Below are 14701 nucleotides of genomic sequence, written 5' to 3'. Positions count from 1 at the left end.
TCTCTCTCTCTCTCTCTCTCACACACACACACACACACACACACACACACACACCCACCCATTGCAGGTCCCCAGCACTCTCTGATCATTCTCTTCCCTTACAACCCTTCAGCACTCCCTGGTCACTTGGTCACTCCTGCCCTCCCCCCGCTGCCTCCACAGCTCTCCCTGGTCACCCCTACCCACAGCACCCTCGATCACTCCCCTAGGCTGCTTCCCCCACAGCATTCCCCACTAATGTTGGGAATCATTAAGAAAGGGATAGATAATAAGACAGAAAAAAGACAGTTACCTTTTCCGTAACTGGTGTTCTTCGAGATGTGTTGCTCATGTCCATTCCACAATAGGTGTGTGTGCTCGCCATGTGCACCGGTGCCGGAAGTTTTTCCCCTAGCAGTTCCCGTAGGGGAGCGCCCCTAGCGGCCCCTGGAGTGGTGCCTCCATGGCAAGGTATAAGGGGCGCTGCACGCTCCCTCACCCTCAGTTCCTTCTTGCCAGACAACTCCGACAGAGGGGAAGGAGGGCGGGATGTGGAATGGACATGAGCAACACATCTCGAAGAACACCAGTTATGGAAAAGGTAACTGTCTTTTCTTCTTCGAGTGATTGCTCATGTGCATTCCACAATAGGTGATTCCAAGCTATATCTGTTGGAGGTGGGTAGGAGTTCACAGACTCTCGGGATGGACTACCGCCCTGCCGAACCCAGCATCCTCTCTGGTTTGGGAGACGATCGCATAATGCGAGGTGAAGTGTGAATGGAAGACCACGTGGCAGTCCTACAAATGTCCTGAATGGGAACATGGGCTAAAAAGGCAGCTGACAAGGCTTGCGCCCTAGTCGAGTGTGCCCTTACAATCGGCGGTGGGGGAATCCCCGCCAGGTCGTAACAGATACGAATACACAAAGTGATCCAGAGCTGCTGAATGGAGATCAGCCGACCTCTCATGCACTCGGCCGAGGTGATGAACATCTGCGAGGACTTCCTGGACGGCTTTGTCCGTTCCAGGTAAAAGGCCAGAGCCCATCTCAAATCCAGCATGTGGAGAAGGCGCTCTTTACTGGACGCATGGGGCTTGGGACAGAGCACCGGCAGGAAGATGTCCTGACCCATGTGGTAGGTGGAGACCACCTTGGGGAGGAACGAACAATGTAGTCGGAGCAGGACCTTATCCTTATGGAACACCGTGTACGGGGGTTTGGAGGTCAGGGCCCTGAGCTCTGAGACCTGTCTAGCTGACGTGATCACCACCAGGAAGGCCACCTTCCGCGAGAGGTGCGACCAGTAGCATCTAGCTAGCGGCTCAAACGGGGGACCCGTCAACCAGGCCAGCACCAAGTTCAGGTTCCACTGCTGGACTGGGGGCCTAATGTACGGGAAGAGATGATCCAATCCCTTGAGGAATCAGCCAGTCATAGCATGGGAGAAGACCGTGTGTCCCTGCACCGGTGGGTGGAAGGCCGATATAGCCGACAAGTGCACTTTGATGGACGAGGGCGCTAGGCCCGGGCTCTAAGGTGAAGGAGGTAGTCTAAAATGAGTTGGATCAAAGCAGCCACAGGCGAAACGCCCCGATCGGCTACTCACTGGGAAAACCGAGACCACTTCGCCAGGTAGGCCTGACACGTGGAGGGCCGTCTGCTTTCCAGGAGGACGCGCTGAACCCCTTCTGAGCACGTCCTTTCCTCCCAGCCTAACCATTGAGCAGCCATGCCATGAGGTGGAGTGCTGCTAGGTTGGGGCAGAGGAGGTGGCCCTGGTCCTGGGAGAGCAGGTCCGGGTGGGATGGCAACAGCCATGGCGGGGCAACCGCCAGGCTTGTGAGGGACCTGTACCAATGTTGCCTGGGCCATGCCAGGGCAATCAGGAGGACCTGTCCGTTTTTATCTTCTCCAAGACCTTGCCGATCAACGGGATCAGGGGAAAGGCATAGAGAAGCTGGCCCGACCAGGACAGGAGGAAGGCATCGGAGATGGTGCCCACGCCCAACCCTGCCCCCCGCCCCCGGAGCAGAAACGGGGACACCAGCAGTTCAGCTGAGTCGCGAACAGGTCCACCTGGGGAGTTCCCCACTCTTGGAAAATCCTGTGCACCACCTCTGGGTGTAGTGACTCGTGCTAAGAGGAGAAGTCTCAGCTCAGGCGATCCGCCCATGAGTTCCGGGTGCCCGGTAAGTGGTAGGCTTGTAGGCAAATGTTGTGGGCTATACAGAAGTCCCACAGCCTGAGGGTTTCCTGGCAGAGGGCAGAGGAGCAGGCCCCGCCTTGCCTGTTGATGTAAAACATTGAGGCTGTGTTGTCCATGAGAACCCTGAGCACTCTGCCCTCCAGGTGCGAGCGGAAGGCCACGCATGCCAGCTGGACTGCCTGGAGCTCCTTGACGTTTATATGCACAGACCTTGGGTCTGAACATTCCCCAAATGGGCCCCCCACCCCAGGTCCAACCCGTTGGACACTAGCTCCACTGATGGGGGCCTGCCCCTGAATGGGACCCCGTGGAGGATGTTACCCAGGGAGGACCACCACTGTAGGGAGGTGAGCCCCAGTTCCGGCACAGTTCTCTTGTCTCTGGACTGGGAGAACACCGAGGCCAACCAGTGCTGGAGGGGCCTCATCCTGAGTCTGGTGTGGCGAACCACATATGTGCACGCCGACATGTGACCCAGGAGCTGGAGGCACGCTCTGACTGTGGTCACGGGGAACCTTGTGACCGTGTCAATGAGCCCTTTTAGGGTCTCGAATCTGTCTGGTGGCCCTGGCCGACATCGCGTCTGGGACTGCCCCGATAAACTCTATGCGCTGCATCGGGACTAATGTGGACTTGGTGTCATTTACCAACAGGCCCAGGGTGGCACATGTGGACAGGAGGAGCGCCATGTGATCCCGCACCTGTGACCTGGAGCTGCCCTTGACCAGCCAGTCGTCAAGATAGGGGAAGAGCTGAACCCCACGACGTCTGAGGTAGGCCACCACCACAGACATGCATTTCGTGAACACCCTGTGAGCAGTGGACAGGCCAAACGGGAGGACCGTAAATTGGAAGTGTTCCTGCCCAACCGTGAAACGGAGGAAACGCCTGTGCCTCTTGAATATATGAATGTGGAAGTACGCGTCCTGCAGATCGAGGGCGGCGTACCAGTCCCCGGGATCCAGGGAGGGGATGACGGAGGCCAGAGAGACCATGCGAAACTTAAGCTGTACCATGTACTGGTTCAGGCCTCGCAGGTCCAGGATGGGCGTGAGCCCCCCTTTGGCCTTTAGGATAAGGAAATAGCGGGAGTATTACCCCTTGCGTTTGAACTCCGCTGGCACCACTTCCACCACTCCTAGGCCAAGGAGCCGCCCCACCTCCTGCTCGAGCAGGGCCTCGTGAGAGGGGTCCCCCAGGAGGGACGGGGCTGGAGGGTGGTTGGGTGGGGTAGAGGTAAACTGGAGGGTGTAGCCGTGGAAGACGGTGTTGAGGACCCAACGGTCTGAGGTCAACCGCGACCACTCTGGGAGAAAAGCACACAACCGGTTGGAGAAGGGAAGCTTTATTGTGGGTGAATCCCTGGTATGAACGGGTAAATTGCCCCCGGGCGTCCCGTCAAAACTAACATTTTCCCGCCTGTTTGCCCTTGGAAGGCCCAGGCTCGGGACTGCCTCTATGGGCGTTTCTTATAGTCCCAAGACTTTTTATAAGGGGGCTCATATTTAGAGTGGGTGGCCTGGGTGGGAGCCAGCTGAAGCTTAAACTTGGTCTAGCCGGAGCTGGGACATAGAGGCCAAGTGTCTTAAGCGTTCTGGTCATGCAATTTCACATCCATCTGTTCTGCAACAGGGCCTTGCTGTCGAACGAAAGGTCCTGCAAGGAGTTCTGTGCCTCGCTGGACAGCCCAGACAGCAGGAGTCACGACGCCCTCCTCATGGACACCGTGGAGGCCATAGACCTTGCAGCAGTATCCGCGGCATCTGATGCTGCCTGCAGGGTCGCCCTGGCAGCTGCTGTACCCTCCTCCATCAGAGCCTTGAACTCCTTCCTGTCACGCTCCGGGAGGGAGTCCTCAGATTTGGGCAGAGAGCCCCACAAATTGAACTCATACCACCTTAGGAGGGCTTGATGATTTGCCACCCTTAACTGGAAACTCGAGGACGAATAAACCTTTCTCCTGAATAAGTCCAGCCTTCTTGTCTTTATTTTTCGGAGTAGGAGCTGGTTGGCCCTGCCTCTCCCTGTGGTTAACTGACTCGACTACCAGGGAGTTGGGGGCAGGGTGGGTGTACAGGTATTCATGCCCCTTGGTGGGCACAAAGTACTTCCGTTCCGCCCTCTTAGAGATGGGGGGCAAGGAAGCCGGGGTTTGACACAAGGTGTTTGAAATTTTCGCCACCCCTTCAGGAGTGGGAGGGCCACCCTGCCCGGCACTGAGGCGGATAGGACGTTGAAGAGGAAGTCCGAGGGTTCCTCGGCTTGAAGGTTGAGGCTCGATGCCACCCTTTTCAACAGTTCAACCTGAGTCAGAGGCCTAGAGGCCGACGGGGATCGAAAACTGCCCAACGTGGGTCTAGTCTCTCCCCCAGTCTTGCTCCAGTGTCTCGGTCGAGAAGACCTCTTCTTGGCATGACCCGTGAATGGGGAGCGGTGCCAACTGGTGGAAGGCACCAAAGGGTTGCCGTGCACTGACACCGCGATACTCGGTGCCGACTCAGAGCGGCGCACTGGAATCGAGGTCAATGCCGACTCCATCAGAATGACTTGGAGCTGAATGTCCCTCTCTTCCTTGGTCCGAGGCTTGAAGGATCTGCAATTCTTGCAGTGATCGCTGAGATGGGTTTCCCCTAGACAGCGTAAACAGTCCGTGTGCAGATCACTCACTGGCATCAGCCGCCTGCAAGTATCGCACGACTTAAAGCCTGGGGCACGGGGCATGCCCCAACCCAGGCGCACTAAATTAAACTAACACTAATCTAAACTACTTTAACTACAGGTTAACAATGAACGAAAAACAGTTCAAGAGGGAAGCTGCAGCAAAGCTGGAGCAGAGCAGTTTCGATGCACCTTCACTGGCGGCAAGAAGGAACTGAGGGTGGGGGGAGCGCGCAGCGCCTCTTATACCGCGCCATGAAGGCGCCACTCCAGGGGTCGCTAGGCGCACTCCCCTATGGGTACAGCTAGGGGAAAAGCTTCTGGCACCGGTGCACGTGGCGAGCACGCACACCTATTGTAGAATGCACGTGAGCAATCACTCAAAGAAGAATATCATATTGCCTCTATATAAATCCATGCATAAATGCATGCAGATGTGGTCGCCCCATCTCAAAAAAGATATATTGGAATTGAAAAAGGTTCAGAAAAGGGCAACAAAAAGGATTAGGGGTATGGAACGGCTGAAGATAAATAAGAGATTAATAAAACTGGGACTTTTCAGCTTGGAAAAGAGACGGGTAACGGGGGATATGATAGAGGTTTATAAAATCATGACTGATGTAGATAAAATAGATAAGGAACTGTTTTTTACTCCTTCTCATAACACAAGAATTAGGGGTCACCAATAGGGCTGTCAAGCAATTAAAAATTAATTGTGATTAAAAAAATTAATTGTGATTAATCGCACTGTTAAACAATAATAGAATACCATTTATTTAAATTTTTTTGGATATTTTCTACATTTTCAAATATATTGATTTTAATTACAACACATAATATAGCGTACAGCGCTCACTTTATATTTATCTTTGATTACAAGTATTTGCACTGCACAAAAAAACAAAATAAATAGTATTTTTCAATTCACCTAATACAAGTACTGTAGTGCAATCTCTTTATCATGAAAGTTTAACTTAAAAATGTAGAATTATGTACAAAAAAAACTGCATTCAAAAACAAAGCAATGTAAAATTTTAGAGCCTGCAAGTCTACTCAGTCCTACTTGTTTAGCCAATCACACAGACAAACAAGTTTTTTTACATTTGCAGGAGATAATGCTGCCCGTTTCTTGTTTACAATGTCACCTGAAAGTGAGAACAGGCGTTCTCATAGCACTGTTGTAGCCAGCGTTGCAAGATATTTACGTGCCAGATGCACTAAAGATTCATATGTCCCTTCATGCTTCAACCACCATTCCAGGGAACATGCGTCTATGCTAATGACTGGTTCTGCTTGATAACAATGCAAAGCAGTGCAGACCGACGCATGTTTATTTTCATCATCTCAGTCAGATGCCACCAGCAGACGGTTGATTTTCTTTTTTGGTGGTTCGGGTTCTGTAGTTTCCGCATCGGAGTGTTGCTCTTTTAAGACTTCTGAAAGTATGCTGCACACCTCATCTCTCTCAGATTTTGTAAGGCACTTCAGATTCTTAAACCTTGGGTTGAGTGCTGTAACTATCTTTAGAAATCTCACATTGGTACCTTCTTTGCATTTTGTCAAATCTGCAGTGAAAGTGTTCTTAAAATGAACAACATGTGCTGGGTCATCATCTGAGACTGCTATAACGTGAAATATATGGCAGAATGTGAGTAAAACAGAGCAGGGGACATACAATTCTCCCCCAAGGAGGTCAGTCACAAATTTAATTAATGTATTTTTTTTTTTAAAACGTCATCAGCATGGAAGCATGTTCTCTGGAATGGTGGCCAAAGCATGAAGGGCCATACGAATTTTTAGCATATCTGGCACATAAATACCTTGCAATGCCAGCTACAAAAGTGCCATGCAAATGCCTGTTCTCACTTTCTGGTGACATTGTAAATAAGAAGAGGGCAGCATTATCTCCTGTAAATGTAAATAAACTTGTTTGTCTTAGCGATTGGCTGAACAAGAAGGACTGAGTGGACTTGTAGGCTTTGAAGTTTTACATTGTTTTGTTTTTGAGTGCAGTTATGTAACAAAAAAAAATCTACATTTGTAAGTTGCACTTTCAGAACAGATTGTACTACAGTACTTGTATGAGGTGAATTGAAAAATACTATTTCTTTTGTTTATAATTTTACAGTGCAAATATTTATAATAAAAATAATAAACACTTTGATTTCAATTACAACACAGAATACAATATATATGAAAATGTAGAAAAACATCCAAAATATTTAATAAATTTTAATTGGTATTCTATTGTTTAACAGTGCGATTAAAACTGCGATTAATTTTTTTAATTGTGATTAATTTTTTTGAGTTAATTGCATGAGTTAACTGTGATTAATCGACAGCCCTAGTCACAAAATGAAATTAATAAGCAGCAGCTTTAAAACAAACAAAAGGAAGTATTTTTTCACACAATGCACAGTCAACCTGTGGAACTCCTTGCCAGAGGATGTTGTGAAGGCCAAGACTATAACAGGGTTAAAAAAAGATACGTTCATGGAGCATAGGTCCATCAATGGCTATTAGCCAGGATTGGCAGGGATGGGTGTCCCTAGCCTCTCTTTGCCAGAAGCTGGGAATGGGCGACAGGATAGATCACTTGATGATTACCTATTCTATTCATTCCCTCTTGGGCACCTGGCATCATAGGCGCCGACTCCATGGCTGCTCTGGGGCTGGAGCACCCACGGGGAAAAATTAGTGGGTGCTCTGCACCCACTGGGAGCCAAGCTCCCCTCTCCCCCACCCCATCTCCTCCTCCGCCTCTCCCACGAGCATGCTGCATCCCCGCTCCTCCGCCTACCTCCCAGGGCTTCTCGCCTAGCCGCCGCCAAACAGCTGTTTGGCAGTGTAGCAAGCTCCGGGAGGGGGGAGGAGGAGCGGGAACATGTTGCGCTCAGGGGAGGAGGCGGGGAAGAGGCAGGGCCATGGCAGGTATTTGGGGAAGGAGTTGGAATAGGGGCAGGGAGGGGGTGGGGACTTTGGGGAAGGGGTTGGAATGGGGGCAGGGGAGAGGGCAGGGGTGGGGCTTCATGGAAGGGGTAGAGTCGGGGCGGGGCTGGGGGCAGAAGGGGGTCGAGCACCCACTGGCAGGAGCAGAAGTCGGCGCCTATGCCTGGCATTGGCCACTGTCGGAAGACAGGACACTGGGCTAGATGGACCTTTGATCTGATCCACTATGGCCGTTCTTATGTTCTCACCCTCCCTCCCCCAGGTTGACTGTGGGGATCTCTGCTTCTGTTTCCTAACTCCAGCCCTGTGAGAGTCCAAACAGCAAAAAGGGAGAGAAAATGTTCCTGTGTCCCTGCTTTATCCCCTTCTTCCAGCATTCAAGCTGCTGGGACTGGTTTTCTTGCAGTAGCACCTTCATGGGTCAGAGAGGGCCATTAACTAAGTGTAGCGGGGTGATTACCCACTCCGGCCCTGACAGGGTTAAGGCCAGCCCTGGGAGAGGGCTGTGGCTATAAGGAAAAGCCCAGGCTGCTTAGGAAAGCAGGCACAGCTGGGGCCATGCCCCAAACAGAGCACAGCAGGTCTTTATAAAAGGCTGCTAGCTTGGAGCTAGAGTAGCTCTCTCCGGTCTTGGAGGAAGCAGGGCCTGGCTGTTGGTAGCAAAGGTACTGGGAGTGAAGTAGGGCAGGGGAGCTCCAGGCTGCAGGGCCAGGTCCTAGGCCCACCCCTGAGGTACTGGGTGGTAGAGGAAGACAGCAGGTCCTACCCCCTTGCTTGTGATGACTGGCTCTTATACTTAACTGCAGTCTGCCCCAGGGAGCGGGAGCTCATTGCTGACTGGCAGTAGCCACCAGCTGAGGCAAGGTGGGATTAGGGGGTTGGGGTCCCTGGGGAGGGGAGACCCTGAGAGTGAGGGGTTACTGCCAGGGGGCAGCACCCCAGATAATGGGGCACTGGAGTCCGGGAGGGACACAGGGGGCCAAGCTGTGGTGGATCACCGGCCTGCAGAGGGTGCTCCGGGCTGGAAATGGAGCTAATTCCCTGAGAGACCAGGAGGAGGCGCCGCAGGGATGAGTTCATATGTTTACACCAAGTCTTTGTATCATGATGTTCCACATGGCCCATTTAGTTTTGATAGTCCGTCTTGATGGTCAGTCTTTATGGGTGGTGGACCATTCCTCATGACTGGGTTCACAGGTTCAGAGCAAGCATTTTTACAATTATAAAGCAAAACTTACATATCACCGTATAGCATGAGATACAGACATTAAAGGTGAAATTAATGCATATATCAACTTACAAGCATTCCATAGAGACTAAACACATTCATACAAGTTCAATACCCATTTTAACCATACTAACAGGTAAGATGGACTGATTTCCAGGAATGAATTTGTCAGTGCTTAGCTGAGGCCTAAAGTCTTGGACAAGAGCTGGCCCCTGGTTTGCCAGTGTCAGAGTGGGGTTGTGTCTGTTTGGGGTATATACTGTTCTTAACCACATCTGGAGACATCTGAGGCATAGTCTTGCATAGGGAGTAACAAACTTGGAGGCGGACATGTAGGCCAAGAGCTGAAGACAAGCTCTCACGGTAGTTTGTGAGTTCAACTGTAGGACTGAGATTCCACCTGAGAGGGTGGAAAATCTCTCGCTGTGTAGGTAGGCTTTTGCTGTTGTGGAGTCCAGAATGGCTCCTATGAAGTTTATCCTTTGTATCGGAGTTAGTATAGATTTTTTGTAATTGATGCAAAGTCCTCATGATTGGAACAAGGTTAATGCCTTGGTCATAGCTGACTGGACCTCTTGGTGTGATCAACCCCTGATCTACCAGTCATCCAAATATGGGAATACTGAGATCCAAATTGATGAAGGCAAGCTGCCACTACGAAAAGGACCTTTGTAAACACTCTTGGAGCTGTGAAGAGTCCATAGGGAAGAACTCAATATTCATATTGATTTGTTCCTACTAGAAAGCGCAGGAAGCAGTTGTGCGATGGGTGGATGACTACATGAAAGTAGGCATCTCGAAGGTTGAGGACAACGAACCAGTCTCCTGGATCCAAGGATAGGAGAATGGTAGCTAATGTCACCACTCTGAAGTGTTGTGCTAGACTTATTTAAGTTCCTGAGATCAAGGATTGGTCTCTACCCTCTGACTCTCTTGGGAACTAGGAAGTAGTTGGAACAGAATCCTTTCCCAACAAACTCTGTTGGAATCGGCTCTACTGCCTCCAGAAGGAGGAGGGATAAGACCTCTTGCCTTAAGAGCTTTTTGTGAGAGGCACAGGCCCCAGCTTCTGATTTCCTCCAGGGGTCTTCAACCCCTGCTGAGCCCCAGGCCCTGCCCCAGCTCCTCCCCTTCCCCCAAGCCCCCACCCTTGGCGTAACTCTTCCTGCCCCTGCTCCACTCCAGGCCCTTCCCCACTCCATCCTTTCCCCCAAGGCCCCACCCCTGCTCCACCTCTTTCCACCCCCCTCTCCTGAGCGCGCCCCATCCCCGCTCTTCCCGCTCCCTCCCAGTGCCTCCTGCACACCACAGAACAGCTGGGAGGGAAGGGGAGGAGTTGATCAGCAGGGCCACCGGTGGGTGGGAATGGGGATGGGGGAGGGGAGCTGGCTGCTGGTGGGTGCTCCAGGGCTGGAGCACCCACGGAGTCAGCGCCTATGGTGAGAGCGGGTCCCTGAAGGGGGGTTCCTGAAGGGGAATGTGGGGTGGTATGGGGGATAGAATGGAAGTGGATAGACAACTATCAGTATCCACTTGTCTGAGGTAAGGAGTTACCAGGCAGGTAAATAGTGGGACAGTCAATCTCCAAAGGGGGGAAAAACTGCACAAAGGGGAATCCAGTGATGTGGATTGATTGATGTCCTTGGCTGAGGTGTCAAAACTGACGATTGAGAAGGGTTGGGTAGTCCTTGTTTCTGCTGCTTGCCCCTTCTCCTGAAGGTCTTCTGAGGCTTTGGAAAGGTTGACTGCTGATGGGACTGGAATGACTTGGATCTTTGGGCAGACTGAGTCCTACTAAATCGTCTTTTTGTTGCAGGCATGTAGATTCCCAGTGATTGCAGCGTAGCCCTGGACTTCTTGAGGGCATGGAGACAGCAGTCTGTATGCTCACAGAAGAGCTTGGGTCCTTCAAAGGGGAGAGCCACAACTATGGACTGTACTCCTCTCAGAAAACCCAAGGACTGGAACCAAGATGCTCTTCTCATGACCACTGCTGTGGTCCATGGATATGGAGGTTGTGTTGTTGGCATTTAAAGCAGCTTGGATGGAGGTTTTGGTGACCAACTGTCCCTCCACAATGATGGACTGAAACTGGTTTCTCTGGTGTTGTGGCAAATGTTCAGTAAAGGGTGTACATTTTGAATATGTGGCAAAGTTGTACTTTGTACAAAGTTGTACATCCACCACTAAGGAGTTAGGGCTAGGGTAGGAAAAAGACAGTTACCTTTTCTGTAACTGATGTTCTTTGAGATGTGTTGCTCATGTCCATTCCATAGTAGGTGTGCGTGCTTGCCACGTGCACCAGTGCTGGAGGTTTTTCCCTTAGCAGTACCAGTAGGGGAGCGCCCCTAGCGACCCCTGGAGTGGCGCCACCATGGTGTGGTATAAGAGGCGCTGCATGCTCCCCCCACCCCCAGTTCCTTCTTGCCGGACAACTCCAACAGTGGGGAAGGAAGGCAGGATGTGGAATGGACATGAGCAACACATCTCGAAGAACACCAGTTACGGAAAAGGTAACTGTCTTTTCTTCTTCGAGTGATTGCTCATGTGCATTCCACAGTAGGTGATTCCCAAGCTATAACTGTTGGAGGTGGGTAGGAGTTCACAGACACTCGGGACGGAGCACTGCCCTAACGAACCCACCGTCCTCCCTGGTTTCAGAGATGATTGCATAATGTGAGGTGAACGTGTGTACCGATGACCATGTTGCAGCTCTACAAATGTCCTGAGTAGGGACGTGAGCTAGAAAGGCGGCCGACGAGGCTTGTGCCCTTGTCGAGTGCACTGTTACAGTTGGTGGCAGGGGAACTCCCGCCAGGTCGTAACAAGTACGGATACATGAAGTAATCCAGCTGGAGAGCCGCTGAGTGGAGATCGGCCAACCCTTCATTTGTTTGGCCGTGGCAATAAACAGCTGTGTAGACTTCCTGAATGGTTTTTGTCCATTCCAGGTAAAAAGCCAGGGCCCCTCTCACATCTAGCATGTGAAGACGGTGCTCCTCACTAGACGCGTGAGGCTTGGGACAGAGTACGAGAAGGAAAATGTCCTGGCTCATATGATAGGCTGAGACCACCTTGGGGAGGAACGAAGGGCATGGGCAGAGCTAGACCATCTCTTTATGAAACACTGTATACAGGGCCAGGCCTGGATTAACTTTTTGTGGGCCTGGCGCCAAACATATTTGTGGGCCTCCCTGGGGAATGAAGAGGACGGGGGCAAGAGCACAGCGGGCAGGGTGGATTTGATTTAAATCATGATTTAAATCACTAGTTAGGAAGACTCGATTTAATCATGGGTTTCTACATAAAAGTCCATTCTTGTTGGTTGTTATAACCTTAAAACATATTCTTCACAACTCAGAGATAGATTTAGGTTTCATTTTTAGAAGGTACACACTATACATTTTTAAACCGTGATTTATTTTGAAAACTTTTCAGATGAGTTTTACAGCTATATCAGAAAATGAATGATTGTTTGGTTATTTCATTTACCAAAGATAATTGAAGCAGATATTTATGAAGTCATTGGGAGGTGAACTATCTCCAATTCAAGAGGTCAATCATTTATATTTGGAGGATTTTCTTGCCAGGCTGTATGAGGAGGAGAACATCACCAGACAGACATTTAAATTGTTTTATTTAACTAAAACAATAATGTTAAGTATTCTGGATTTTTTTCCTTCAACAGCAAACATAATATTTTAACAAAAAAACATATGTCCCTCACTTCTCACATTTATCTCCAGACTTCTCCTTGTCCAGATCTATTCTGCCTCCAACAATCTTCTATTCATTGAACTTTTTGAAGCTTTTCACTTTTAAAGAGAGGTAAGGGATTGACCCTGTGTACACAAATTTACAGAGGGACAATAGAGTTGAGGTCTGTTATTTCTCACCTCTATACATTGTTTATTTATTTTAAAACATTTTTGCTGTTAACAAGCATGTTACCTCTGGAGACACAATCCATAGTTTGAGAACTGCAAAACTAAGCATCTCTGATGGTATCTTCTAGACTGAGCACTGAGTCCCATTGGGTAGATAGAAAAATTAACCTAAATAATCTATACAGAAGTCTGTGGAACCCCATAAGATTGGTTCCCTAAGCCTGTAGAACTGATGAATGAAATTGTTTTTAATTGTTCACTTTATTAATGTAACTTCATAAGTAAAGTTTTATGAATGAAACAACATTAATTCATAAAACCGGTTACCCCAATAACTGGCTAATTGACAATTAAGATGCTTGTTAAGAGCCATAGCTGTTCAGACAGTTGCCCTTGTAAGTTTCACTGTCAATCCAATTCCTGCTTAAATCACTGAGACTTGGACTGCTTCAGTATTGTAACTTCTGTTTATTGTTTGCCATTCATTACACTTGCCTACATTGTAACTTCTGTTCACTGTTTGCCATATTGTAATTCAAACTCCATTTTACAATGCTTACTCCATTTTGTAAAAGCTTGCTGCTGCAACCTTCATTTTTGCAAAACCCTGCTGTAATCTTATTAGTTTAGTTTAGATGTGTGAATGAGGTATGTATGGATGATGGAATCAACCTCCAGCACCAGCCTGTCCTGATGAAACAGAGTTCAAACACCAACGGCTGAAGATGCAGACAAGAGCCCTAACAAAGTAAGAAGAGTCCACCCTAAGAAGAAAAGAACAAAAGTACAACAGAAGGAAGATCAAAGACAGGTCCCAGGCTGAAAGTCATGTCTGCAATTGACGGGTAATCAATCACCCCGAACCCAGAGGCAGCCTGACACAGCAAGACCTATAGACTCTGGATTCAAACTAAAGCCTACAAAAAGGATGGGTGAGATGGAAGACTTGGAAGGGTAACATTCTGCTGCCAACATGGAAGGGCAGACCCAGCCCTTTCTTGTGCCCGGCTTTCCTGGCCAGTTAGCCGCCACAAGCTACGATCCCAAGCTGCAAACTCAAGCCACGAACTCAAGCTATGTTCAGGACTGGTAACTATACAGCAGCTGCAGAACATCTGGTGTGTGCGTGTGTGTGTGTGTGTGTATATATGTATGTATATATATATAAGTATTAAGGTATTAGCTAGTGGTTATAGATCAGATTATCATAATAAACGTGGCATCTTTGCCTTGCCCCCTGAAACGATCCTGTGTAGTTTTGACTGCATAACAAGCCATGAACTATTAGAACTCATTTACAAAACTTTTCTTAAACATTTACATGAAAAATATTGTCTCATACTATAGAATCAGAATTTATAATCCCTATTCCATGATATTGTAGTTTTAATTAAGATATCTTTAGATTGGATTTTTGAGGGGAAAAACTATTTAAATTAAAAAAATCTGATTTTTTTTAAAGTAATTGATTTTTATCCCCCCCGACAGCTGGGCATGGTGTGGGGGAGGATTGGTCCCCAGCTGGAGCGAGGCAGAGGCGAGGGGCAAGATGAGCACAGTGGGCATGGAGGGAGGATTAGTCCCTGCTGACTGGAGCAAGGCAGGGGCTGGGGACAAAAACACAGTGGGGCGGGAACTAGGGTTGGTCTCTGGAGCAAGGGAGGGGCCGGGGGTAAACTGCAAGTGGAGCAGGGCTGGGGAGGGGGTAAACAGGATCCCCACCCCTGCCCACATAGAGCCGGTACCTACCTTCTCCCTGGTTCTAGCCCATTCTCTTTGCCTCTCTCTGCA

At 49.4% G+C, this 14701-nt stretch overlaps 2 protein-coding genes across 2 annotated transcripts in view; both read right to left on the bottom strand.

Moving 5' to 3' along the window:
• RCE1 (Ras converting CAAX endopeptidase 1) overlaps nt 1–2982 on the bottom strand; it is an 8968-nt gene extending 5986 nt beyond the window's left edge. Inside the window, exons 1-2 of the mRNA XM_026650465.1 lie at nt 2836–2982; nt 1242–1396 (exon numbers count right to left, since the gene is read on the bottom strand). Coding sequence (XP_026506250.1) covers nt 1242–1396; nt 2836–2982 — 302 coding nt within the window. The remainder of the gene's footprint in view (nt 1–1241; nt 1397–2835) is intronic.
• Nucleotides 2983–3889: 907 nt separating this feature from the next.
• Nucleotides 3890–14701, bottom strand: part of CUNH11orf80 (chromosome unknown C11orf80 homolog) — a 69331-nt gene continuing 58519 nt past the window's right edge. Inside the window, 2 exon segments of the mRNA XM_029911198.1 lie at nt 3890–4042; nt 4406–4818. Of these exon segments, the coding sequence (XP_029767058.1) occupies nt 3890–4042; nt 4406–4818 (566 nt within the window).

Source organism: Terrapene carolina, unplaced genomic scaffold (genome assembly GCF_002925995.2).
Source record: "Terrapene carolina triunguis isolate 2854851 unplaced genomic scaffold, T_m_triunguis-2.0 Scaffold89, whole genome shotgun sequence".
NCBI classification, from domain to species: Eukaryota; Metazoa; Chordata; order Testudines; family Emydidae; genus Terrapene; species Terrapene triunguis.
This window is presented reverse-complemented; position numbering and strand designations above follow the sequence as displayed.